This window comes from Grammomys surdaster, unplaced genomic scaffold, assembly GCF_004785775.1.
Source record: "Grammomys surdaster isolate TR1022 unplaced genomic scaffold, NIH_TR_1.0 128, whole genome shotgun sequence".
Classification (NCBI taxonomy): domain Eukaryota; kingdom Metazoa; phylum Chordata; class Mammalia; order Rodentia; family Muridae; genus Grammomys; species Grammomys surdaster.
This window is the reverse complement of record NW_021604586.1, coordinates 5,818,139-5,846,113: the sequence shown is the minus strand read 5'-3', so window position 1 is coordinate 5,846,113 and position 27,975 is coordinate 5,818,139. Positions and strand designations below refer to the sequence as shown.

The following is a 27,975-nucleotide window of genomic DNA, read 5'->3' as shown; positions in this document are numbered from 1 at the left end:
GACGCATTTGTCAGTACGCGGAGAGCGGCTCGGCCGCGCGCACGCCGGGTATCCAGGCCGAGCCGGGAACGCCGAGAGCATGGCGGTCGCGGGCGCAAAGCGGCGCGCGGTTGCGGCCCCGGCGGCGGCGGCGGCGGAGGAGGAGCGGCAGGCGCGGGAGAAGATGCTGGAGGCGCGGCGCGGGGACGGCGCGGACCCCGAGGGCGAAGGCGTGACCCTGCAGCGCAATATCACGCTGCTCAACGGTGTGGCCATCATCGTGGGCACCATCATCGGCTCCGGCATCTTCGTGACGCCCACCGGCGTGCTCAAGGAAGCGGGCTCGCCCGGACTATCGCTCGTGGTGTGGGCTGTGTGCGGCGTCTTCTCCATCGTGGGCGCACTCTGCTACGCGGAGCTGGGCACCACCATCTCCAAGTCAGGCGGCGACTACGCCTACATGCTGGAGGTCTACGGCTCGCTGCCCGCCTTCCTCAAGCTCTGGATCGAGCTGCTCATCATTCGGCCCTCCTCACAGTACATCGTGGCGCTGGTCTTCGCCACCTACCTGCTCAAGCCGGTCTTCCCCACATGTCCGGTGCCCGAGGAGGCTGCCAAGCTCGTGGCCTGCCTCTGCGTGCGTAAGTAGGGGTCCGAGCTGGGGCGGGGCGGGGTGGGCGAGAGCCAAGGTCCCTGTGAGTACAACTCGGCAACACCCATCCCAGCATCTCTCCATCTGTCCATCCCTGGACCATCTCGACAGTTCCATGCTAAAGTCACAGGTCCCAGAACCCACGTGCGTTTCTTTAATCCATTCAGAGTGTCTACACTTTCGGGGCAGCCCTCGCGAGACCTCAGTGGGTCGCGGCTCTGACCCCCCCCCCGGCAGGCATCCGGCTTCCCTAAGATACGAGAGGTCTACTCTGTCCCGGGTGAGAGCAATACTCCCTGCCTCCAGCAAAGCACCACGTGGAGTGGCTGATGTGCCAGTTTCCTGTTTCTGCTTCGATTGGTGACTGGTTGCTAAGAGGGAAATTACAGTTTAAAAAAAAAAATCACTTACGTTCTTAAAACCGGCCTATCAGGAATTAGTGCACAGGCTGACTCATAAGAAAACAGTAGTAATAAAATTGTGTGTGGTAGTGATGGCTGCTTGCTCACTTAGGGTGAATAGTAGAATCTTGTATAGGCTGCCTGTCAGTAAAGGACTGAAACTTGGCCTCAGACAGTCTGTGTGGGTGGGCTTGAGGGTCTCAAGATGTGCCAGGTAACAGCTGTTGAGTGTAACCCTTACGGGACTCATAGGTCAAGACGGAGTGATTTCTGCTTTCTAAAACAGTTGTGTGATTTTTCAGGACTGGGGAAAATGATCCTTTAAAGCAAATGCCACAGGATTTGGTGATGGAGAGCAACCTGGAAGTCGTGCTACTTCCAAAATTTCAGATGGGTTCAGGCAGCTAAGACAGATGCATTTGTTTCCTTTAGAAGCTGCGTTGAAAGTGCACAGAAGAGAAGGTGATGGAGTGGCAGGGTAGACTTAATCTTGAGTTGTGAGCTATGAAAGTCAGGGGGCTGCTGTTAGCATTAGAGCCACTGATGGATGCTGGTGCCTATTTTGGCTTTGGTCATGAGACTGTCTCCTGTTATTAGTCACAGCCCTCGGGTGTGCCCTTAAATTCTGAGACCACCCACTCTGCTCTGTAGTGCTGGTCAGAGACAGACTGAATGCCGACCTGTAAGGTCTCCTTCTGTTTGCTTCGTTCACGTGTGAAAATGGTCAAAGCCACAGTTGGTCTGCGAAAGCACTGGGCTGGCCAGGGAAAGCCTGGCCCCACTGGGACAGTGATTACTGTGCTGTATACTCAGAATTTTAATTGTCCACTTCTCCTTATGGATGGGACTGGCTTGACCTTTAGGCCACATAGGGAATGTCGTGGGTACCTTTAAGGGTTTTTGTTAGTTTGGTTGATTTTTGAGACAGGCTTTTGCTGCAACTCACCTCTGCCTCCCAAGTACATGGAGTGAGTGTGTGTACCACCTTGCCAGGCTGGCATGTCTATCTTTAAAGAGCCCACACTCTTGTGAAGATAGTTCTGGAAAGCTGGTTTCTGACTTCTGCAGGTGCTAGTGACATATGGGAAGCAATGCTTGACCACAGCAGGCCGGCAGCACGGAGGGCTTGCAAATGTCCTTTTTTTAAAATTTTGTTTTCAATGTTTTATTTATTTTACACACTGGTGGAGGTCAGAGGACAATAATAAGGGTTAGTTCTCTCCTTCCACCATGTAAGTCCCTGGGTTGGAACTCAGATCTTCCGGTTTGGCGCAAGCCCTTTTATCCACTGAGACATCTCACTGGCCCAAATATCTTCTTTCTTGAAAAAAGAAAAGTAATAGCACAGATGTATAATTGTGTAAATATTCAGCTGTGTAGACACGTGAGAGCCAAACACGAGCTCCACACTCCTGTCACCCGACAGCTAGTTGGTAAAGTCCCAGTTGGATCTCAGTAGACAGCTGTTTTAAAACCTGAGGGAACACGACATGTCTCAGCTCTTCAGGAAAGCTTCCAACAAGCTTAGCAGCATTTGGGGCTTCCAAGATTTGAGAACAGAGGTTAGCAGGCACCTTAAATAGAGCCTGCAGCAAGTCATGCTCTCCCAGACTTTTGTCATGCAGAGGCTTTGGTGGGGCTTTTTGTTTTCAATTAAAACTGTGTGTATGATGCTTTACCTGTGTGTGTGTCTGTGTACCACCTGACCCATGTCGGTCAGAGCCACTGTTGTCACAGATGGTTGTGGCCTACTCTGTGGGTGCTGAGGTTTGAACCCTGGTCCTCTGGAGGAGCAGCCAGTGCTCGTAACCATTGATCTGTCTCTCTAGCCCCATGATACAGGGTTTTAAAAAATGCCATAAGTAGCCTTTTTCCAATCTTTTGTGGTTGCCATAGGTAAGACCCTCTGGTACATTCTAGAAAGGACACATCCTGGCCCAAGTTCTGAGTGTCAAGGTGAGATCTGTCTATCATCTTTCTGCTGGTGGACAGGTGGTGCAAACACAGCTCTGTGTCTCTGAACCACAGGAGTATGTGCCACTGCCTTCTAGTTGTAATGAGAGTTCTCAGTAATATCCCGACAAGCTTCTACAGGAGAGCCTTGACTGTACCGACTTGAAAGAGGCAGAATATAGAAAGGGAGCTGGCTTGACAAGGCAGGAGGACCCCAGGAGGCTCTCCTGGAGGTCCAGATGCGCTTCAAAGTCTCTGAAGGCCTGGGTGCTGGCTCCTAGAGGCTTATGCTCTGAGGAGGGAGTTGAGTGTGTCAGCGAATACCCTGTTATTCCTCCAGGGCACTTCTGGGAACATAGTGTTTGCTGGCTTCCATGCCTTGGGAAAGGCCCTGAGGAAGCACTGAGATCAGGTTTTAGGGCAGAGGTCTTCTTTCCGTGGGTTGAGGCTTCTGGAGGCCTCTGTGCTTGTCTCTCCACAAGTTTCCTTCACCCAGTTAAGACTGGATTGGGAAGTAACTTGGCATCCATCCCAAGTGAATCCACTGGTAGTAAAGGTGGGTGACATCTACCTCACGGCGAGTCTGGGTCCTCCCTGTAACCCTGATGCAGGCAGCCTGGAGAGGAGTCTTTCGTAAAGACTGGACGGCTTGCCTTCCACAGTGTTCTGGATGGCTGGGGGCTGTGTGAGTGAGGCCTATGGTATGTGACGTGGTGTTTGTTTTGATCTGGTTTTGAGACAAGGCTTCTGGGTAGTCCTGCTGGTCCTAGAGCTCACTTTGTAGAACAGACTGGTCTTGAACTCAGATCTGTTTGCCTCAGAGTGCTGGGATTAAAGTCGCACGCTCGTTCTTGTCTAAGCAAAGCTCAGGAGCTTGGATGCTGTCAAGTTGTCCTGGAGCCCAGGGTCTCAGATACATTTCTACTGCTGTGATAAACTCCATGACCAAAAGCATACTTGGAAAGGGTTTTACTTCACCTTCTAGCTTGTACATGATCCAGAGCAGTCGAGGCAGGGGCTGGTGCAGGGGCCGAGAGTGCTGTTTACCAGTTTACTCCTCATGGCTGGCTCAGTCTTCCTTTTAATGGCATCCACGATCACCTGGCCTCCCATGGTGGCCCTGCCCGCAGTGAGGTGGGCCCTCCGACGTGAGTTAGTCACCTAGAAAATGCCTTGTAGGCTTCCTCCGGGCGGCTCTTCTGGGGTAGCTTTTCAGTTAAGAGTCCCTCTACCCAAATGACTCTAACTTGTGTCAAGTTGACATAAAAACCACCCAGGACACTCAGTGCCTGGATTTGTCTTGTTACAGAATCTTACAGACTAGAGCTGAGATTCTGTCTGAGCTGGGATTTATCTAATCTCACAGGGCCATGGCTGTCTGTGCTGAGGTGCAGGAATGTAACAGCCTAGATGCAGGACCAAAGCCCAGGCTTTGGGTGGTGACCAGCGCCACCTATGTCATCTCTCCAGCCTTGTGTGAAGGATGAGGCCTGCTGACCAGCCTAAAACACTGAAGGTGTCCTGTGTGGAGAATGGGACCCCTGCCGGCTGAAGTTTGATCTCAGGTGTCTGAGGACTCTTCTGGACCTTTCAGAAGAAGTAGAGGCTGCCTGGCGTGGGCTCCTCAGTGCCAGAAAACTCACTCCTTTACTCTTCATGGAAAGGGTCCAGCAGAGTCTTAGACATTCTTAGTTGGCATGAGCCTGGAGACCTGTAGCCTGAAATAGTTCCCTCCCAGTACCAGATCAGAAGCATTGTGTTTCTGATTTGAGGAAGGACCCTCTGACCCTACACCTATAACTCTGTAAAATGGGGATCCATCCTGCCTGGGTGTTGGTGGAGAGCTTTATTTAGCAGGTAGCACAGAGTCGATCATGTAGGAAATGTGTCATCTTCTGTACTCTGCCTGGTGGACCTGCTCCCTCTTACCAGGGAGCAGCCCCACAGCCTGCTTCTGCATGAAGAAGAAGCTGGAAGGAGGGAGAAGGAAATGGAAGGGTGCTCGCTGCCTCCCTTCCTCTGAAGTATAGGTGTGCGGCATAAGCTGTGGACAAGGTCTGGGTGAAGACATGTAGACTCCTGCTTGGCCCTGCCTGGGTTTCTGATGGTCATTTCCCGGCCAAGCTTGCTGACCTGAAGGCCAGTGGGTCAGCTGAGTAGCCACTAGAGAAGATGGGGAGGGGCAGCGGGGATGGTGGTGGGGAGCGGCGGTGTCTGTGTGGCTTTTTTGTCCCTTGTCTTCAAGTCACCCTCTGGCTTCTACCCTGGGACCGCCTCTGCTAGAGACCCCAGGCCTCCACAGGAGTAGTTGGAGTTTCTGGGCAGTGTTGCTACTGCGGCTGAGTTGAGGCAAAGGCTCTACTGTTGCTGTGGCCCCAGTGTTTGGAACCGTGAGCTCAGTACGGCTTTGTAATTAGCACTGAAATCGGCTTTTCCAGCCAGACATGAAAGCACATACACACGGAGTAGATGACACCCAGTCACAGGACCTGGGGCCCCAGACACGAGTAGTTCACAGAACCTTTGACCAAAGCTGCTGGGAAATATGGCAAACATTTAAAGTATTTCTAACCCTTTTTTTTTTTTTTTTTGTCAGGGGGTGGGCGTAGGGCAGGGATTATGAACCGTTGGGTAATCCATAGCGTGCCCAGGATATCTGTCCAGAAATGGTGGTTGGTGACCATAGTGGCCCCGTGCAGCCACAGTCCCAAGGCCCTGAGACACAGGTTGGGGACGACCACGTTGAAGGCATTGTTTTTTGCATGGCACATATACATGGTCTCTGCATATTTCCTCTGATTTAGCCTTTGAAGGCAGTGTAATCATTACACTGTTTCATATCTAGGGAAACTGAGGCAGAAGTGGGCTGGGTAGCAAGTGCTAGGGTATGTGGTGCCTTGGTCACTACATCCGAATCTGGTCTGCTAGGGCAGGGACTCAGGCTGCTGCTCAGAGAGGTTCTCAGCATTTAGAGTCGTGAGGAAGGGCTCCTCCCTGGACACAGATAATAGGGAGCTGTCCAGTCACCCTTTATCTTCCTGCCACAATCTCCACTGGGGTGAGCTTTAGACGGACAGCCCTTACCTTTAGACGGCTACCTCTGGGATGTTACAGGGGTGCCGCAAGGACCCCAGCCAGCATGACTGGCCCCAGAGCCTTGTGGATCGCTGGCTGTGAGGAGCTGCCTCTAGAACAGCGCTCCCTGTCCGAGCGAGGCCTTGGCCATTCTGCTGGGAGCCAGCCTTCCATGCCAGCCTCTAATGCAGCCCTGGACACATTTGTTCCTTCCACTGCCCTGACCCAGCTGGAGGACTCACACCTCACACGCAGCCCCTGTCATTTAGCGGTGTTCTGAACTGTTCCTTTCCATGGTGTCAGCCACATCACATCTGTGTACCATAGGAAGGCTGGGCACCGGAGATGTCTCATCCCTGAGCACCAGCTATCAGACTAGCCCTTGGCTGGACACTTCTGTGCCGTGCCCACACTTCCCCGTTGCCAGGATATGCTGCTATGTAAAGAATTAGCAGGATTTCCCATCCCGCTTCTCTGGAGCCTGGTGTGTGCAACCTGATCCACACTGAGTCACCCTGACCTTGGGGCCAGCCAGCATATGTCATTGCTGAGACCTTATGGTACGGCAGCTGCTTGCAGTCAGTAAGGGGCCTGCCGTCAGCATACATTTCTGGTCATGCCACCAGCTCAGGCTGCAGGAGTGGAAGGGTCAGGAGTCTTTACTGGGTTCCCTTGGACCTTGTTAGCCTGGGTCATGTGGGAGGATTCAGGGCCACAGACGTGGCCTGAGCAAGCTTTTGACTCTGTCTCTTGAGCTGTGAGCCCCCCAGGGCAGGCTGGGTATGGTAGAGGCTGTAGGTTGCTGAGGGGAGCAACTTCCCAAAGTGCTGTACAGTGGTGTTATGAGTTGTTAGGCCTGGTCTGCTGGCAACTCCCCTAAGCCCGGGGATTCCTGGCTTTTCTCACTGTACCTCTTGGACCTGATTGAGATGGAGAGGCCTTGGAGTCTGTTCCTGATAGCTATGTGCCCCTAAACCCTCCCACCACCAACACGCACATGCACACAGGTTGTGCCCCGTGAAGCCTGAATGCACCCCATTCAGCAGTTTCATTGTATGTAGTGTTTGCTACGATCTGCTGTTCTCACTTCAAATACTCTGGAAAGTATATACCCACCCCTACAGCTAGACTACTCTAATGCCACTTTAGGGACATCAAGGTTAGTCCCATGGGGCGTAGAGATCTGGGTGCCCTCCTTTCCCAGGAACTGCTGTATGGTGGAGCAAGTCTCACCTGCTCTTTCCTGATGGCTTTGCTGATGAGGGAATTGTAGTGTCACATGCAGACGTGATCTGCACTAGCTGGTGATGAGCAGCCCTCACACAGAACTTCCTTCCCGTGGATGCTCAACACTGCAGCGGTCAGATCAGGAGGGGACCACGAAGCCCCTGGTGTAGGGTTTAAGCCAGTGGTGGTGGTGGTTCTCTAGAGTGGGAGCAGAGGTTAAGAGCTGTCAGGTATCCTGTGGGAGTTGGGGGAGCAAGGCAGCCTTTTGGAGTTACCAGGAACCCTTGGGACCTCTGTTTTCAGGGAACCTGCTTCAGAAATGTTGGGAAGTTGCTTGGGGTGAGTGGGTGTTTTGGTTAGCCCAAGACTTGGGTGTTTCAGCTTTTTTTTTTTTTTTAAAGATTTATTTACTTCATGTGTAAGAGTACACTGTAGCTGTCTTCAGACACCTTCAGGACCTCTGGAAGAGCACTCAGTGCTCTTAACCGCTGAGCCATCCCTCTAGCCCCAGTGTTTGAGCTTTTTAAGCTGATGTTTTCTGACCCGTGGGAGGATATGCCAGGCCTGTTTGAAAAGTCCCTGATAACCTGCACCCCGGAATTGTCTCTGGCTGACTGTGAGTGCTCAGCAGATGAGGCCTGAGTCCCACCCCATACCGAGAGAAAGATAACGGAGCACCCATGTAGACCTGAGCCTGAGGACGGGACACATAGGACTCTGAGGACACCGGGGGTGGCGGTGCGTGCCCGAGTCGCAGACCACAGTGGTCTATGGAGCATGGAGTGGGTTCTGGGACAGCTGGGCCACACAGAGAAACCCTGGCTCGAGTTAAAGAAAGAAGAAGAAGAACACTGAAAACTCCATAGGAGCAATGTTCCTCTGCAAAGACTTAGGGATGGGCCAAGATTCTTGGCCCATCAGAGTGACATCCAGTGCTGGAGTTGGATCACACCCTGCAGGTTTCCTGACCTGTGTGACCACATGCATTCTTGGGAGCCCAAGAAAGGGATTCTAGAGAAGTCACGCATTGTATCTGAGTGGGCAACCTGGGCTAATGGCCCCAGCATGTGGGAGCCTGCTGACCTTAGAGGCACAGCTCTCTTAGACTTGTCTGAGTGGGAGTGCCAGTGATTGGGGGAGGGGGTTACCAGCACCTGGGGAGTCTGGTTAGGGTGAGTACTGGGGTGATTGGCCACTGGACATTCCCACCTGCTGGTTATTCCAAGCAGACCTTGAACCTGCGCAGAAGGCTCACTGGGGCTCTTTTGGGTTCTACCTGGGAGACTTGAGTGGGGAACTGGTAACACCTATACTTTAAGGAGTTAGGAAGTACTGCTGAGTCCTGTGTCCATCAGTGGGATCACCTACAAGTCTCAAGTCCCTGCGTGTGCTGACAGACTCAATTTAGATGGAGCCAGGATCACCTCCAGACAATCCCAGGTCTGAGCCAACTCATGCTCAGGCCTTCGTCCAGTCACTGGGCCAGAGATAGATGTACCCTGGAGGACCAGCCCAGCCATGCTTCCTGGAACCATTGAAGCCACCAGCCATTTCCTCTGCCCTGCCCCAGGAGCCTTGGGAGACTGGGCGCTGCTGGGTGAGCGTGGACAGGACCAGCTTCAGGAGTCTCTACCTCCTGCTCTTTGTAGTGAGGCAGCAGTTCCTCAGCAGCCATATTGCCCCAAGCATGGTTCTTTAGGGAAGAGATTCTAGTGCCAGATGCCTGCTCAGCCATGGGTCAGGTGGTGTCAGGGTGAGCCTAGGGCTTCTTCCATGGCTGGAGCACTGTGTTTTGCCAACCCAGTGAGACAGTAAAGGGTCTCTCCAGCATTCTGTAAAGGGTGAGCTCTTGAGCCCGTGGTAAGCCAAGTATCCCTGGGTGTCCCCATGCAGCTGGCTAGGGATGAAAACTAACCTTGTGAAGAGTAGTCATTAGGTCTGTGGGCCGAGGGCCTGACCTGCACAGCTATCTGCACTCAGTGTGAGGCACTGGGCTTTATCTCTCGGGCCCAGATGTCGCTGCTAGCCAGCACAGCCATGTTTATCTATTGGTGTCATGTGGAGAACCCCAAAAAGCACCGGCTTTGCCTCCTACGCTGTGGCCAGGCTTCCCCCCTTGTCACAGGGCTGCATATGAGCAGGAGTGGGTCACGGCCCAATCCTGCTGCCTTTGTCTTTGGCGAGGAAACAGTGGCCAGGCAGCAGATTGTCTGAGTAGGGAGCTGAGGTTCCTTCCAGTCAGTCTTCTGACCGTCTCTCATGACAGTGTCTCGAGAAGGTCAGAAGCCCCTGGACCCAGATGAATTCATTCATTTATTTCAGATTGTTTGGTTTTGAAAGCGGGGCTGTGGGAGATAACGATCCCTTGTTCCCCTTGTTCGCTTGTTCCCGAGTCAGTGAGCATTACCGATTCACCACCTGCTCTGACTTTTATAAGAGACATCAAAGTATAAAGTCCCCTTTGTTCTGTCTTGTTTTGATGTCAGAAGAGAAGTCAGCAGCTAGGAAGAAGTTCAACCCCAGTTGCCGAGGCCCGTGGTGGCCTTCCTCTGTCCACTTGGCCTGGAGTCTGGGCTCAGGCCTGTTTTTGGCTGGAGAGAAGCTGGCTCTGCCCAGACAGGGCAGGGTGTTGGAGTAGCAGAGGGGCCCACTGGGACAGCGAGGACAGTGGTTCAGTACACTGCTCCCTTCCTTAGAGGTTCAGAGGGGCACCTCATACAGGGCGACTCAGCAGAGACACAGTTCCTACAGCCCAGGGCTGTGTCATACTTTCCCTTCAGAGTTCAGAAACCAGAGAGACCACAGCTGCCAAGGCTGAGGCGGTAGGCTTTGGGCTTAGCCACACCCCTCCTGCCGGCTCACCCCAGCCAAATGGGATCTGGCTAGTGATGCAATCCGCCAGCCTCTTGCACCCAGAAGCCGGTGTGTGGGGAGGCGGGATTAAGAGAGGCTTGGCTGCTTGGGTTTCTTTGTTATCGGACCTATAAGGAAATGTGGGGCAGTGTAAGGAAAGCTGTCAGATTGGGGACCTGTGAGAAAGGGACAAGGGTGATGGGGGAGCGTCTCAGGGGCCGTGTCCACCCCACAGCTTTCTCTCACTCCTTTACTCTGACGGGGAGACGTGGGAGTTTTTAAGCAAGTTACTGTGGCGGGCGGCGGCGGCTATGACGCAGGCAAGGGAGCTTTCTCTAGTCTAGTGCAGCGCCGCCGCTGTTACATCAGCCGGAGCTATAAAGAGGGAGGTGAGTCAGTGCAGATGTGCACTCTGACTTCCCGGAGGTAAAGCTGCCGCTGTAGCCTCCATCCCCGGCACCAGGGTGTCTTCCTGCTTCCCTTCCACCTGACGTTGCCCATGGCCAGATAATTAGTGTAGATTCCTGTCTTTGTGGTCTGTTCTCCAAACTGCAAAGTGACATATAATTAGTCTGGCTGGGGAACTGCTGCCTGGCGTCTGTGAGGCCTGAGTCAGCTCAGCCTTTGTGGGAGTTCCTCATTAGGGAAGCAACGAGCTTTTCCCTCTACATCCTGGAGGAGTCGGGGTTCTGGTAGACTGGGGCCTTTCAGGCTGCATGCTGTACTGGTTAATGTTTGACCATGGCAAGCCAGGAACCTTCCCCTCCCCCACAGTTGTGTGTAGAGGCTCTCTAGCTCTCTTGGGGCTGGAGCTGAGGAAGTTAGAAGCCCTAGTATGGGGACCCAGCTGCTACCAAGGTGGCAAGGTGGGTGTGCTCACTGGTTTTACCGTGTTTTTATTTATCTTTTTTTTTTTTTTTTTTTTTTTTGGTTTTTCGAGACAGGGTTTCTCTGTGTAGTCCTGGCTGTCCTGGAACTCACTCTGTAGACCAGGCTGGCCTCGAACTCAGAAATCCGCCTGCCTCTGCCTCCCGAGTGCTGGGATCAAAGGCGTGCGCCACCACCGCCCGGCTCCATGTTTTTATTTATGTTCACACAGAGTGCAGTGTTGAAACCCAGTTCCTCACTCCACAGATAACTGCATACATACTCTTGCCAAGGTCTCAGGGTTCCTTAAGGGACCAGGCAGCCCTGTCGAGATTGCTTGCCTGCAGCCCCCGCCCCCTGCCCCGGACCTCTGAGGCTCTGCCTTCACACTGTGTGGTCCAGTACTCAGGTGTCTACAAAATATTACCTGTGGTTCATGTTCAGTATATGATGGTCGAATGTCAGGGACAAGTTTCTGTTTTGTTGTGCCCAGAGCCCACCTGCAGCACCATGTGAGAGCACCCGTTCCCTTTGGTTCCCACCTGCAGCAGCATGTGAGAGCACCTGTTCCCTTTGGTTCCCACCTGCAGCCTGTGCCCACCTTGCCCCATTGTTCCCCTCCCGGCTTACCAGATTCACATAGACAAGATGCCTCACCTGTTTTCACCAACACCTTGAAGGTCGTCTTTGAGGTCACTGCACAGTTTACAGTGCTGTGCTCGACCCTAGCGTGTTCTGTCCTAGGATTAGGGGCCATCCTCCAAGCTGTTTGAATTTCACTTGAGTCTGTCCTTCCACAGAGCAGATACACACAGGCAGCAGCAGAGGAAGGGGTTCTGATGGGGAGTCCCTAAGGAGGCAGAGACCGCTGAGACACAAGGAACCGTAGCCAGGCATGGTGGCACATGTCTGATCACAGCACTCAGGGCAACTGATCCAAAGTTCAGTGCCAGTGGGGCTACACAGTGACCCCTGTCTCACAAAGGCCAGGTAAAGAGCTGGGCCTGGTGGCACAGGCTTGTCCTCCTGCTACTCAGAAGGCTTTGAGAGGAGGAGCTTGAGTTTGAGCCCAGCCTGGGCTACATAGTGAAACCCTGTCTGTAAAAAAAAAAAAAAAAATTGCTGCAGGCTATCCAGGGCAGCCAGGATCAGGCTCTTTGAAGAATTGGTGTCTCTAACCTTTGACCCTGGCCCCAGAAAACCAGCTAGCATTATCAAAACAAGTCTCAGAAAGTCAGAGCCCATGGGGAGGCAGGCAGGGCTTTGCTTCTGTGGGAGCCCAGCCAGTACCTGACCTTCTCTGTGCCCGGACCCTGGACCAGAGCAGCCGCCCTGTGGGGATTCACGCTCACTCTCTCTGTCCTCCCCACAGTGCTCCTCACGGCCGTGAACTGCTACAGTGTGAAGGCTGCTACCCGTGTGCAGGACGCCTTTGCGGCTGCCAAGCTGCTGGCCCTCGCCCTCATCATCCTGCTCGGCTTCATCCAGATGGGAAAGGACATGGGGCAAGGTGAGCCGTCAGTATGTGGGGCCTGCTGCTGTGGTGAGGGCTCTGTCAGCATGTGGGGCCTGCTGCTGTGGTGAGGTGCTGCCTGCTCCCTCGCCTGGGACATAGAGTTGGGCGTAGGGAAAGCTGAACGGTACAAGAGACTGAATGCCAGAGAGTGTGGACAAGACCTTAAAGCCTTGTCCCCAGTCAGTGCGCAGGCCTCTGGGGAGTCCCAAGTGTCTGTCTGTCTGTGCAGGAAGCTGGGGGTCGGAGCTTCCATGTGACATGGCCTCAACCACCACATGCCCCTCTTTCTGCTTTATGGACAGCATGTCCCTTGAGTGAGGCGCTCTCCCAGGACTGACCACTCTGAGATGAGTATGGGGTTCTTAGGCCTCTGACTCCAGGGGCTGGCAGACAATGGGAATTTGGCCTCAATGGCATGTTAAGAGTGCTTTCAGGAGTGGGGTCACTTCAGGAGGCTAGGAACCAACCCTCAGAGTATCTGTCTGCAGATGAGGGCCCAGTGGCTGTCTTTCCAGTACAAGCACAGGGATCAGGCCTGGGAGGTGGGAGCACCGTTTTAATTTAAGCACGATGTCAGCAGATATAGATGCAAGGAAGTCTCTGTCACCCTGACACTCAGGCTCTCCCAGCATGAGGAGTGTCAGGTTCAAACTGCCTGGACTTTGGCCACACATTGTATGTGTTTGGGGAGGTCATCTGGGCCTCTGAGTCGTTCTCTGGCTGCCTTGTGAGGCTGCCGGTAACAGGGAAAGGGAGAGGGAACCATGTACATACAGATATGCACTCTGCATAGTCCGCACACCACACGGGATGCTCTGACATGACAGCTGCCTGCAAGTCCTAATACACACGGGTGCAGTCATGTCCTCTCGTCCGTCCACCCTCTGTGGGCTGCATTGAAGCCGAGGCCCTGCAGCTCAGGTCCGGCCCAGGCCCCTGATTGCAGTTCCTCCTTTGCGTTTATCTCAGTCCCTGTGGTGGCCTGAATGAAGATGGATAGGAGCTGGCTGAGTGCCCGCCTGAGAGCTGTAGTGTACAGTGTCACTGCTCCTGCAGACTTAGGCTGAGCCAGAACACGGCAGCAGTCAGTGCTCAGCACCACTTACCAGGAACTGCAGAGGACGTCCCTGGTCCTGGTGTCGCCCTGGGGCAGAGGCAGCAGGGGCCTTATTCTCCATTTCATAGATGAGAGCAGACCCAGCGTAGAGTTGGGGATTGGCTGAGGTCTGCCTCCCTTTCTGACCTTTCGGTAGGTATGGTAAGTTCCAAATGCCTAGGTACAGGAGACTATGGGCTTACCTTCCACGGGCAGTAGCTACTGTCCTCCTTACACGCCAGGCTTTCCACCATGCTAAGGCCTCCTGACTGGACTGAGTGGATGAGAATGGGGTGGTTGTCCACTGTCTACCTGTGATACAGTCCAGTCGTTTCTCTGCCTTCCCTCCTCTCTGGAGCCTCACTCCACAGACTTGAGCAAGCCTAGGAACAAGCATGCACAGGAGCTTGGGGAAGCCTGAGGACCTGCCGTCCTGCAGGGGTGGGCCCTGTCTGCAAAAACTCCACAGCTTCCCTGTGGCCTTAGCTGCCTGTACAGTGTTTATATGTGACTGGAACCATTTGCCACTGTGCTTGAGGTGATGGAAATCCTGGAACATGGTGCTTCCACAGCTAGGCCCAGTCCTTCAAGAATGTCTGGCAGGGATATCCACGCACGGGCTTGTGAACTGCTCACCTGGAGTCCAGCAGCAGAGTGGCCTGAGGCCTTTGCTGTTCGAGTCCTACAGTCTCCAGAGCTCTAGAGAGTTCCATCCAGCTCTTTCCCAGGTGCGATGGGAGGCAAGGCCTCAGACACAAGTGCTGGGAAGGACTTCCCAGCTGCCAGGGAGGGACTTGAGCTGAGCATGACCTGGATACTCCAGGCAGTGGTCCAGACCTGTCTTTTGGGCAGAAGGGGTCATACTTTGTGCTCACAGCCCGTCACACTGCACAGCACGTGGCTGGAGGAAGGAGTGCTGACCGGGACTGTATTTGGCTGCCATGCTGAGATGCAGAGAGGAGTCGAGCACCAGAACTACTGTTAGGAAAACAGACTGGAGTGGGGGACAGCAGAGCTTTTGTCAGTCAGGCCTGAATACACAATGTGTTTATAATTCTGGTGGCTGTGGCAAGTATGCCCCACGCCCCCGGCAGTTCCTTTCTGAGCTCCAGGACTCTATGCAGTGGCAGCAAAATTCCTCTGTGGGTGGTTGAGGGGGAGTGGAGGCGTGGTGTCTGTAACCCAGATGGATGCCTTTACTTGTGAAGGACACAGTGTGGGAATGCTGGCCGCTTCCACTTGCCCACCCTCATTTCCCATTGGGCATAGAGTCCTTAGAGGACCACAGTGATCACCAGGTCCTTGAAGGCAGAGACCCTGGCTCTGGTCATGTGCGTGAGCTTGCTTTAATGAAACCTCTGTGGGTCTGGGAACATGGTGGCCATTTCCACATGACTCTGAACAGCTTCCTCGTTGACCACGCCAGCCCTTAGGTGACCCCGCTGCCCAGGCTATTTTCTCATCAGGGAAAGTGATAAACTGTGGGCATCACTCACTCTACCCTGCCAGCCTTCCACAGAATGAATCTCTGCAGCCCCCTCACGTGAGATGCAGAGAAGACAGGCCCTGTAGTCCAGAGCTCCTGTGACTGTGGGAGAATATCAGCTAGCCACAGATCTGCAGCTAGGACGACAGACATACAGACAGCTAGATTAGGCTCTGACCCAGGCCCTGAAAGCACTCCTAAGCATCCCGTCTCCCCCAGTACCTAGATTGCTGGGGAGAACTCAGCCCATCGGTGACCTCACAAGGTATCCGCACTTGGTCCAGTGTTTTCAGAAGTGCAGACTGTGCCCAGACTGACATTAGATCTGACTAGCTGTGACTGGACTTGGGAGTGGGAGTGGGTGAGTTGGCCACTGTGAGCCGAGAGGACCTGAAGCAAGAGAGACAAGCGACAGACATGTTGGGCAGGGATTCCACTGCCCTTGACCCACTGTGTCCTTTCTAGTCAAGTGGCCCCTTGCCAACAGTACCCCGAATGGACTGTGGCTCGAGGTCAGACTGTTCCAGGACATGAGTGGGTGCCAGGCCTTCTTCTCAAGGCCAGGCGTGGGAGTGGACTCTGGAAGGTTCTTTCCTGTGACTGTTAATTGTCCCGGGTCGTCAGAGAACACAAAGTAGCTCTACTGTGGTTCTGCTGGGATGAACCCCACAAGAACAGGATAAAGCGATGGCCTGGGCCATCACTGGTGTGGTATCCCATAATGCCTTCTCCTTTCCCCCCACATGGACTGCCCAGGAGAGGGCTTTAATGGCTGACACCATCCCCATCGTACAAGGCAGACGTCATTAGCCTGAGCCTTGAGTGAGTGGTCACCTGCTTTGCCAGGGATCATGGAAGGAGCAAGTGCCATCACGTATGCTGCCGTGGGTCAGCTACAAGTGAACTACTCAATTGTATGTTAGCTATGTCCTTTGTCAGTAGGTGACAGTGACCCACGCTTGGTTGCTCTGCCAACAGGAAATGGGATCAGCAGCCTGGAACCTTCCAAAGCCATCTCAGGGAAGCCTGGGGACATGCTAGGGAAGAGGATGCCAACTCTTCATCTACCTCTAGAGCTGTCTTTGAAGGGGTGCCCCAGGCTAGCCTCAACTCGACTGGGGGATTTGAAGTATGCGTTATTGTGGGATAACACCTCAAGCTTCAGACATACTAGAGCTGGCTGTACTCCATGCCCAAGGGCTCAACACAGTCCCTCAAGATGGATGCCAGGCTTGGTCAGTCCTCCACACAGGGGCCCTGTGCCCTGGTTACAGGAATGTCCCTCCTGGAACCCCCAGAGCAGCAGGCCACATGGTCTCCATCTTCTTGTGACTATCTCATCTGTCTCCTGTGTCTGACTAGGATCCTTGTTGGTCTGGAACTCCGTTATTCACGATTGTGCCACCTGGCAACGCTTCGTCAGCACAAGCTACCTTTACAGATAAATGTGTGTCTGCAGAAAACTGGCAGGCCCAGAGCTAACTGAGAAGCATGTAGCCAGAGTGTGGAGGAGAACAGAAAGGAGCCCAGCACTATCCCTGGGTTGAGGTTGGCTGCAGGGGTACTGTGGGTTGGTACCAGAAATACAGGACCACAGTGCCTTAGGTTTCTCCTGCTTACCAGCTTGCCTGGGGCCCTCGCCTTTTCCAGGACACACCAGCCTGGAGGAGCCTCTGTACTCTAGAGTCGGGCTGCCCTGTGTCTGCCATTGTTAGTTAGTGAACCCTCACCTACCCATTGTCCAGTGCCTAAAGCTATGTGGACACGGGGATCAGGCCTGACTGCGAACAGGCCTGGGGACGTCACCTTCGGGCCTGGCAGTGCAGGTCCTGCTGTGCCCATTGAGCAGCAAATCTGATTGCTGCTGACACGGGGACCCCGCCACTTACCCCATCCCTGTCTGGATTTGTGACAGCTCCAAGGCTTCTAGGTTAAGGTGGAGCGGTTACATCTAAATCCCAGGCTTGACCCGCTTCCTGCAAGGTGCCTGCCTCACTTTCTCTTTCTAAGCCACTCAATCAGTCCCAAGGGAGCTGCCTTCTATAGATCAGACCTGTGGGTATGGCTACTCCCTCAAACTCTCAAGCCACCAAGGTGGAACTACTTTCAAAGAGTGACAGGGCACTGTGGGGTCACCTGTGTGTCAGTCCAGCCTGGGAACAGCTTGGGTGGAATCTGCTTCCATTCCATGGTGCCTATGGAGACAATGTTATTTAGTCAAATACTAGGAGAAGCTGTAGCCTCCAGCCCTGGGCCAGTGTCCAGCATAGACCACAGTCACCACATGCAGGGCTCTGCTGCAGCCCAGGCTTAATGCCATAAGCCCTGACACATACCTGACTTCAGTCCTCACCTCTGTCCTCAGTGGGAAAGGGAAGCGGTAGATTTGAGATGGGTACACTGGTACAATCCTGAGTCCTTGGCAGAGAAGCATCTGCTGAGGAGATTGAACCAACCCTCCTCCCACCACCCCCACCCCCAGTCTGGATTAGGAAGCAGACATCCTGCCCACTGTACTAGACTTTATGATCTGGGTGTCGTCTCTCTGTGCACCCCGACATCACTCTCCTCCTGAGGTCTCCTGAAGTACTAAGGTCCTCAAAGGATTGCTCCAGCCTCCTGAGTTCTGGGAATGGAGCCACTGAGATTCTCAAGCTGGGGTGTTTCACAGCAGCTGCTATTCTTTCAGGAGTGTTCCAGGGTGTGAGGCAGAGCCAGGACGTGCTGCTCTGCCGGGTATTTGGCTCCACACCGGCATCTTGGGTGATGGCTGCACTCATGTCATGACCCAAGCATGGTGGTGTCCACAGGGCAAACACTGACATATTACAGGAGCCGCAGGACTGAACACATCTCCTTCTGACTTGGAAAACCTCACACTGCCCCAAGCTTGTGTCCTCTCAGCTAGCCTGAGGTCGTATTACAAAGCAGTTGTGGACTCCAGGCTAAAGCTGTCTCTGTTGACTCAGGGTGGGTTCTGCTCACTGTTCCAGGTCTCTGGCCTTCATTATTATTCATTTCCATCCCTTAAAGGGTCCCAGCATGGCACAGAATCAGCTTCCATTCTCACAGAGCCTGACGACAGGTCCTCATATACTACTGCCTTGGTCTCCCAACACACGGGAGAGTGCTACCCAGGGCAGCGACGTGTGAGTTAGGCCCTGTGCACAGAAAGGCTCTCCTTGTTCCAGAGCCTTCCATTGAAGAGTATGAGGGGCGTGCCCCGAGTTGTGGGAGGCTCCACCAAAGCGCTTTTGAAGGTGCCCTGTCCTGGGCTGCCCTGCACTGCTCACCACAAGCCAGCTTCTGACTATCCTGTGACCAGGATCTAGGCAGATGGACGTGTGGGTAACACTTAGAAGACTAGGTCTAACCTGAGGAGGGTGGGGTGCCCAGGACATCCTTAACTCAGGCTTTGGAACAGAATCATGGGACATTCTATACATGCAGAAGGCTGTGAAACAACTGGTCCTTCTTAGTCAGACCTTGGCACAGGACTGAAAGACATTCTGTGGAGACCTCCATTACTGGGTCCTTTGTTGACTTTGACCCAGGAGTATGAATCAGGCAGGCCTGGCCCCAGAGTAGCTGGCCTGATGATGTCTTAAGCAGACCTGGCCAGGCCCCTGTGCTGCCTTGATAATAACCACACAGAGAAACAGTTGACTTCTGGGGGATCACACTGTACCTCTGGTTTCAAGGCGCCTTAATTCTGTTGGGCTCATGGTCTTAGGTCATGTGAACCATATGTCAGTGCTGTAGCTCAGGGGCCCAGAGTCACAAGAACTAACAAGCCCCACAGATAGGGGTTCTGAGTCTGTAGAGAACTAGCCACTCACCTTGCTGGTGCCCAGATACCTGTTTCCAGTCTGGCATCGTTAAGTAGCACAATTTCACAGTCTTGATGAAATGAGCCATTTCCCAGATAAGGTAACCAAGCCTCAGGAAGGGCATCCTAGCAGCCCAGTGACCACCCTGAGACTCTACTCCGATAGCCACTAGCTGTAAAAATTACTCAGAAAGAACACTACCTGGAAGCCTGAGCTGTGTGGTCATCTGAGTGGTGGGCACAAGCAGGGGTTGTGTGAAATGGCCTCTGCTCCAAGCAGGGTGTCTCCGGGTGCCCTGACTCTGTCAGTTCACCCTGTCCTCATCCTTGTGTGCATTTGCTCACACATATTTGGGGTGGTACACGTCTGACCTGAATTCCTCCCACTTAATTCCTAGCAGCCCTGTACCAGGGTTTCCTGAGCTTCCTAGCAAGAGGCCAAGGTGTCAAAATCTCCATGTAGCTAAAAGTTAATAAGCCTGCCTGCAGCCGCATATGAGCACACAGCCCTGTGTCAGAGGCTCTGGAGCTGATCCCTCCCAGCCAAGGCCCACCCTCGGTCTGCAGAGATCTCGTGGCTTTCTAGGCAGGCCATAATCCTCTAAGTGGCCAGGGAATGTAGATGGCGGGTGGTCGGATGGCTAGGCAGGTGCAGTCAGTCTACTGCAGTAAATGCCTGCATCCCGACCTTCTGCTATAGTCTTTTGCTCTAGAAATAGTCCAGAACTTGTAGTGTGACCTCTGTCCAGATCCTCTAACCAATGTTGTTCTCTTTAATGCGTTGTAGGTGATACGTCTATCCTGCAACAGAAGTTGTCCTTTGAAGGCACCAATCTGGATGTGGGGAACATTGTGTTGGCATTGTACAGTGGCCTCTTCGCCTACGGAGGATGGTAAGTTCTGGAACATCTGAATCCCTTGGCCTGGGAACACATGGTCCTGATGTACTCAGAATCTCGGTGCTCTGACCATACAGAGGTGACTCAAGTGGGTGGGACAGAACACAAGGACATCTTTAAGACCTGCACGGGCACCTACAGGTCACGACCTTTACGAAACAGGCAGGGAGAGCTTGCCCTGTCTGCAGTTCTCCATATGGTGCCTAGCCTGTCCTCTGCTTTTAGGACAGCTGTATAGAAAGAGACTTGGGATGAAACCACAGAGAGTGGTTTAACAAGATGGCCTGTGTGCTCATCTCAGAGTTGGCAGAGGACAGAGTAGAGTGAGGAGCTGGTCCCAGGGTACCCACTGCCCAGCTGCTGTCAACAGTGGGGTCCCTGGGAGGCCACAGAGGATTCTCCTGTCCCCTATGTCTTAGTGTTCTGCTGCTGTAGAGACACCACAACCAAGGCAATGCTTAGGAAAGTAAGCATTTAATCAGGAGCTTACACTTTCAGAGGGTTTGTCTATTGTTACAGTCTCAGAGGGTTGGTCTATTGTTGTTACAGTTTCAGAGGCTTGATCAATTGTTGTTACAGTCTCAGAGGGTTGGTCCATGTTGTTACAGTCTCAGAGGGTTGGTCCATTGTTGTCATGGCAGGGAGCTGGCTCAGGGAGATGCTGAAGCAGAGCTGAATGAAGGCTTGCCTCCTGACTGTAAGCAGGCAGGCAGAGACACTCTGGGCCGCATGTGGGCTTTTGAAACTTCAAAGTCCACCCTAGCGGCACAAAAGCCACAGCGAATCCAACAAAGCCACGTCTCCCAACCCTTCCCTGATAGCCCACTGGTTGGGGACTGAGCGTGCACTTATGTGAGCTAAGGGGTCGGTCTCATTCCAACGCCACCCAGAGCAGCCTCGGGTAATGACTGTGTATACAATACAATGACATACTGTTGCCTGGTTTCTAGGAACTATCTGAATTTTGTGACGGAAGAGATGATCAACCCCTACAGGTATGTACAGAAATGGCAGAGACATATTTCATTTTGTTTTAACATGACAGGGGAAAACTACACCCTGTAAGAGCCTGTTGATGAGCCCTGCCTGTTTCTGTGGAAGGCACTGTGAGTGTGAGGGGCCTGCAGTGAGGATGTTGTAGGGACAGGGTTGATTCTAGGCCAGAGAGGGCCAGCTGTGGCTCTTGGCCCTGGACACCGGTTGGAGGGACTCGGCTGGGGTATGCTCATAGGTAGGACGTGGGTGCTCACATTGGGCAGTCTTGGCTCTCTTCCGCCCTCAGAGCCTCCAAGAAGATGCTCAGTATTTGAGGGATGAGAGTGTGAGCTGTGCTTAGTTGTGCACAGCTGCCCAAGTCCAGTGGGCTTATCAAGCCATGTGCTGTTTGCCTCAGAAGTGCGGCCCAGACGTGGAGCCACTTGTAGAGGGCAGGGAGCCTGGCTCCTGCCCCTGGGGTCCAGCCCCAAGTCCTGGGTCACACTGACTGTCTCTGCCTGTCTTCCTAGGAACCTACCCCTGGCTATCATCATCTCCTTGCCCATCGTCACACTGGTCTATGTGCTGACGAACCTGGCCTACTTCACTACCCTGTCTACTGGCCAGATGCTGACCTCTGAAGCTGTGGCTGTGGTAAGACTCTGCCCACCAGCCTCTCCTAGGCCTGAGAGCTTGAGATTGTACCCCCAACCCCGGACCTGTGCCTAAGCCTCACCCTACCTGGGGAGTCTGGTGGTCATCATTGGTGTCCACTGAAGGGGACCACCGAGGAGAGACAGAGCTGTCTAGACTTTGTTTATTTCAGTGTTGCCTCTAAGCTCATGGTTTATGAATCCCCACAACCCCAGCCCTTGGCAGATTGAAGCAGCCATCAGGAAGGGGAGCCCTGTCAAAGATATACCATGTATCCCGTGGGCAGGGGTCAGTGCGCCTTATGTGTGCCCTACAGCAAGACTTGGGGATGGCCCGCTGTGGGACCCTGTGTGTTCCCTCTTAGTGCAGACCCTAACTCTGAAAGATGGCCACACATTGTAGAAGCCTGAGGTTAAGGGCCGAGTCACAGGCTAAGCAGCTCTAGGAGCCAGAGTTGAGGTCCTGCCTATGCACCACTGTAGTCAAGCGCTCACCCTGTGTTGTGTTTGTCCAGGATTTTGGGAACTACCACCTGGGAGTCATGTCCTGGATCATTCCTGTCTTTGTGGGCTTGTCTTGCTTCGGCTCTGTCAACGGGTCTCTGTTCACATCCTCAAGGTAAGCGCTTGACAGCACTTCGAAGGGACTCCTCATGCTGGTTCCCGAGCGTTGAAAGCTGTCAGTTTATTCATGATAGACAGCTGGTGTTAAATACTTGGATGACCTGGGAACAGAGGAACTGTTCTGACCTTCTGCTATTTAGATCATATCATGGGGGGCTAGAAGTGAGGTACAGCCCTAGGTTTCTGTCCTTGTTAGCACAAGAGGTCAAGGACATTGAAGGTTCTGTGCCGGGGCAAAGGCCGAGCCCTCCCAGTGTAGCTGACAGACTCCCTAGCTCCAGGCATCTCCCATCTACGTCTGGGTGGTGGGGCCAGGGCTGATTGCCCACTGCTCCATCCACAGACTGTTCTTCGTGGGATCCAGGGAGGGCCACCTGCCTTCTGTTCTCTCCATGATCCACCCACAGCTCCTGACACCTGTGCCGTCACTGGTGTTCACGGTGAGTCTATCACGTGGTCCTGCCCAGTGTCTATGCCCAGCGCAGTATGTAGCTGGGAACTGTGTATTGTGCACATGGCTGCCAAGATGCTCCAGGCTGCAACACAGTAGCAGATTTTAAAGTTCGGAACTCCATTGTGGTTCTAAAGAGATAGCTCAGTCAGTCATCAAGTGATGAAAAGAAACCCCTGCCCAGCAGGAACGTCTGCCCAGCAGGAACGACTGCGTAGACAGCGTGTCTGCTTCATCTATGCCAGTTTGCTCTGCCATGCCTGTGCCGTGTTAATGGTCTAGGCACACAAGTTGGACTATGCTGTTGTCCGTGCTCGTTTGTTGAGTTTCGTTAGTCCTCTCCTGTGTAACAAAACTGTCACCATGACTCCAGAAAGCCTAAACAAGAAGCATTTACTGCCTCACACTTTCTGAGTCGGGAATTCGGGGTTCCTCCGAAGCAAAGTCAGTGTCGCTTTGAGCTTGCTTTTGGTAGTGGTGTGGTGTGTAGTGTGCACTGTGCTTTGTTGGAAGGGTCCCCCATTGGATATTTTGGTCACTTCAGGCACGAGAGGCCACAGGAGGTGCTAAGTGCAGGTGCCTCACAGTTCCCACTGCCCCTCCCTTTGCATCTCAAGACCTGTCATGTGATCACAGCAGTCACTTCTTAAAGCAAGGGCAAGCTGTTATGCTCAGTCACACACTGGCTGGGCTGGCAGTCTGCTGTCCGGGAGCCTCTGGCACTCTCCCAGCCGTATCAGCACAGCCCTGCCAGGCTCACCAGGTTCTGTCTTTGGTTTCAGTGTGTCATGACCCTGATGTACGCCTTCTCCAGAGACATCTTCTCCATCATCAACTTCTTCAGCTTCTTCAACTGGCTGTGTGTGGCCCTGGCAATCATCGGCATGATGTGGCTGCGCTTCAAGAAGCCTGAGCTGGAGCGTCCCATCAAGGTGAGTGCTGGGTGGTGTCCCTGCTCCGTCCTCGGGTATCACTGTCAGGTAAGGGCTGCATCCCAGGAGCCCTGGACTAGCACCTCTGATCCTGCCCTGTCCATCCTCCATCTCTCCTTGGCAAACAAGGGAGCCTGTCCCCTTCTGTGTGAGTACCATATGAAGGGTACATTAAAGGCGATCTGCTGGGGTCAGAGCAAGTATCAGAGTTGTCCCAAGACAGCTGGCTTATGGTGGCTGGTGGCCAGCAGCCTCTGTTAGCCAGCGTGTTCTCCTGGGCCCAAGGCTGACCCAGTCGTACCTTGTTTCTACCCATACTCAGTGGTCTCTACCAATAACACAAGCTACCTGGTGGCCAGCTAGTGGGAGACCCCAACCATGCTGGCTTTACCACCCAGTCTTCCAGGCTATGGGGACAGAGGTCATACTGCCCACAGTTGATCCATGGAAAGCTCACAGATAAGCTGTGGGCTTCATCCCTGGGCACATGGTTAGAGTCTATTCTGCTGAGGCTCTTTCCCACAGTGGGAGTCCATTTTTAAGACAGTGGGGTTCTGGACAGCAGTCTGGCCTGAGCCCAGCTCCGCCTGCTGGGCTATTCAGTGTTGACGCCACTCTGCCAGAAGCCTGTCTGCTTGGGCTAGGCGCAGGCAGTGGTGTTGGGATGAGCATTTCTAGCCACAAAGTGTCCTCTGAGAAGGCAGGATTCCTTGCTTGTTGGTGGGTAGCCATGGTCTTCCCAGAAGAGTCAACCTCCTCTAGGTGGCCGTAAGTAGATATTCCAGCCAGGGTTTCCGTTGTCTGATGTGGGGACTGCAGAGCCTACCTCTGGTACCCTGTGGAAGCTTTGAGAGAAAGCAAGCTAGCTGTTTTTATTCCTGTCTATACCTGATGAGATTGTGGCTAGGCAGACCTGAACCATGATGATGGCTCCATGCCACATGGCAGCCACAGGGCAGTAGGTAGGAGCTTTCCACTGTGTGCACCGGCCACGGGCGTGTGGGGAAGGAGATCCTGGTTGCCCACATGTCCCCATTCTGCCCCAGGTGAATCTGGCCCTCCCCGTGTTCTTTATCCTGGCCTGCCTCTTCCTCATTGCTGTGTCATTCTGGAAGACACCCATGGAGTGTGGCATTGGCTTTGCCATCATCCTCAGCGGGCTGCCTGTCTACTTCTTTGGTGTCTGGTGGAAGAACAAGCCTAAGTGGATTCTGCAGGCCATCTGTAAGTGTGCATGCCACCGCCATGCCAGCCAGGTCAGGAATAACATGCCACCGCCATTCCAGCCAGGGTGGGAGTAACATGCCACTGCCATGCCAGCCATGGCGGGAATAACATGCCACCACCCATGCCAGCCAGGGCAGGAATAACATGCCACCGCCATGCCAGCCAGGGCGGGAATAACATGCCACCACCTATGCTAGCCAAGGCAGGAATAACATGCCACTGCCATGCCAGCCAGGGCAGGAATAACATGCCACCACCCATCCCAGCCAGGGCGGGAATACCAGGCTTGAGGAATCGTTGGTCCTGCTGTGCAGACCCTACAGGCCGAGAGAATCGTGCTGGGCCTCAGGCTTTGTGGTGCTAGCCAAGGGTTTGGGTCACTAATATAGTGTGGGCTGGCATTGAGAGTCCCGGGGATACAGGGAGTAGACCTGGGGTGCCACCCTAGCTGGTCTTAGCAGACATTCTGTGGCCAGCTGCCCTCCCAACTGTCAGAACCCCACTGCTGGCCATTAGCTTAGACATGGTGGCCTGACGAGATAGAGGCTGAGAAAGTTGTACCTAAGGCACCCAGGTCAGGCTGATTCCAGTTACCTGTGTTCACCATGTCCAGCCCCTTCACTTGAAATTTCAAAGGGTCAGTGGGCTGGTGAGAGCAGGTGGCCAGCAGCTCACTCCCGGACCTCCACCCTATGCTCACTCGTGTCCTCTCCCTGCAGTCTCTGTGACGGTGCTCTGCCAGAAGCTGATGCAGGTGGTACCTCAGGAGACTTAGCCACGAGTCCTGGGTGCCGCAGGGAGAGCGCACTGTGACTGCTTCCAGACACCTCACCTTCGGAAGAGTAGCGTCCAGGCCTGTCATCCCCACAGCTCCAGGGAGCACCACCAACCATCTAACAACACCCGCTGCCCCTCAGGTCAGGGGTCCACAGTGGCTGTGAAAGAAAACTGGTACGAGTTTGTCCCAGAAGGTGACCGTCCATGCATACATAGCACCCGGTGTGAGGCCTGCGTGCTGTGTCCTGAGGCCTGGACTTCCTGACTTTCTGGGGACTGCCACATCTGGGCTTTCTCCCCTCTGATTTTTTGTTTTGTTTTTGTAGCGTGCATTTGGGTCAAGTTTACACTACCGAGATGATTATTTTTTAACAAAACAGGGTAGCAAGGAGCAGGAGATGGTGTGGCCAAACAGTCCCGCTCTGAGTGTGGGGACTTGTGGCCACAGCTCTTCTCCAAAGGCTGTTGTTGAGTAGCACAAGGTGCCTCAAGGAGACCACATCACTGTCACCAGGTCGAAAGAACTACTGAGACTCCGACATCAGCTGTTCCACTGTGGACTTGGACTGACAGATGGACGACACATATGCTAGCTTGGGTTTTAGTTTTCTGTGGTCCTAGAGATAGAACCCCAACCTTACTCATGAGGCAGACCTCTGCCGTGGGTCACTTGTTACCTTGTAAATGTAGAGCTCGGGTCCCGCCACCCTGCAGTCCTGGTGATTTCCCTTCCCCTGGCCCCATATGAAAGACCTCTGCAGCCGTAACCCTAACAGCACCTGGCTGCCACCTGCCAGCTATAGGGCTGTGCACTCCGCACACAGGCTGACTCTGGCTCTCACACACACAGCACTCCCCGCCCCACCCCAGCTCTCCTAGAACCAGACCAGTACCATGGGTCGCCCACCCACACACCTCCATCATCCACCTTCATTGTTCCTGAGACTGCTAGCAACATCTGTCAAGTTACCACATCCCCTCTCAGCCCCCCATGGCCATTGTTCAGGAGAACAGACACCAAGCACCACTCTGCTCTCTGCCACCTGTGTGGCGTGACCACTCCAGCTCCCTAAGTATGAAAGCTGCTGCCTCCATGTGGGACCATTCTGCAGACTTCCCGTTCTGTTCTGGGGGAGACTGTCAAGTCCAGCCAGCACATCACTGAAACAGCTGACCTGCTGGAGGGACTTCAGGATATGAGAACCCCCTGCCGGCCCCTGCCATTGTCTCAGATCATGGCCTCTCTGAAGGAGGTGTCAGCTGGAGTGGCTACTGTGCAGTTCTTACATAGTGGTGACTTTTACCACTGGCCACCCTGATGGCTCCTCTATGCTTCTGGGGTTCCCTTTCATTGGGATAAGGAGGCAGAGGTTGAGGTCAGAGTACCTCCTGAAGGTTCTCCCAGAGATCTGAACCGAGGCCTCTTCCCTGGAAATCAGGGCAGGAACCCACTTCCATCCTGGGGTGTATCCTCAGACACAGCCTGGATTCAAAGGGCAGGGATTCTTGGCCATGTTCGTGGTGCTGATCCAGGCCCTCTGAGAAGGTCCTGTCATTCCTATTTGCGATGTCTGAGGTTGTCCATCTGTAGGTTTTTGTTTTTAAATCAAGACCCAGCCACAGCCATTTCGCCCAGTGCTTTGCATTTTGGTTTTGTCCTAACGTCACTGCCCTGAAGGACACCCCTGCCTGGCCTCTGTGAGTGGTCAGTGTCTGAGTAGTGTGTCAGGCTGTGTTCCCACCACACTGGGTCCATCTGCTGTGCCACTTGCATTAGTGCTGTATTGTAATGTCTTTTACTATTGTATTAGTGGCTAGCCTGTTACATTAGACTGGGGGGCGGGGTACAGGGGTCTGCTGTTTTGTGAGGCTTTTTGTTTTTAGGGGGTTGAATTGTTTTTTTAAAAAGCTATTGGAATTCTAAGCTGCTAACTGCTGTGTTCAATGCCAAATCCCCTGTGTAGGAAGCGTCTTCTGTCTCCCGGCCCACCTCTGTCTCACAGGCATTCCTCTGCTCACCAACCCCTCCCCTGAGGGTGACAAGGCTGGAGGGAAGCCAGGGGACCTGGGACACACTAAGGTCACTAGAGGGAGGGGTTCCTGGAGGCCTCTAGGTGGGAGGGGCTTGGCCTAGAGAGAACCCTTAGGCTAATTGTGAGGCTAATTGCTCTGTGAACAACATGCTGTGGGTGTGGGAGGGCGCAGGAGGAAAGGGGCCCAGCAAGAAGTCTAGTGCTGCCAGGCCATCTCCCAACACCTCCCTGTCTCATGGACAGCTCAGACTTGGAGCATCTGTGGCACGGGGACCCTTGAGGCCAGACCCCTGCCTCTGTCCGGGAACCTTAACTGGGACCTTCCAAGTCACACACACTCGTCAAGGGGCTGGATACTGATCGGTCCTCAACGCCAGCCACCAGTTCCAAGTGTCACCATCTGGTCAGAGAGTAGCTATGAAGAGCAGAGGGTTCTGATGGCAGGCACGTGTAAGCCTGGAAGCATTGGG

The 27,975-nt window shown here is 53.8% G+C and overlaps 1 protein-coding gene across 1 annotated transcript; it reads left to right on the top strand.

The window, feature by feature from the left end:
• The first annotated feature begins 5 nt into the window (after positions 1–5).
• Slc7a5 (solute carrier family 7 member 5) lies at positions 6–27,396 on the top strand. The gene is made up of 10 exons (XM_028752920.1): positions 6–620; positions 12,380–12,517; positions 19,722–19,827; positions 20,784–20,828; positions 21,339–21,462; positions 21,977–22,080; positions 22,429–22,525; positions 23,319–23,468; positions 24,515–24,692; positions 25,415–27,396. The coding sequence occupies exons 1-10, from the start codon at positions 80–82 to the stop codon at positions 25,468–25,470; spliced, it is 1,539 nt and encodes a 512-aa protein (XP_028608753.1). The 5' UTR covers positions 6–79; the 3' UTR covers positions 25,471–27,396.
• The last annotated feature ends 579 nt before the right edge of the window (positions 27,397–27,975 follow it).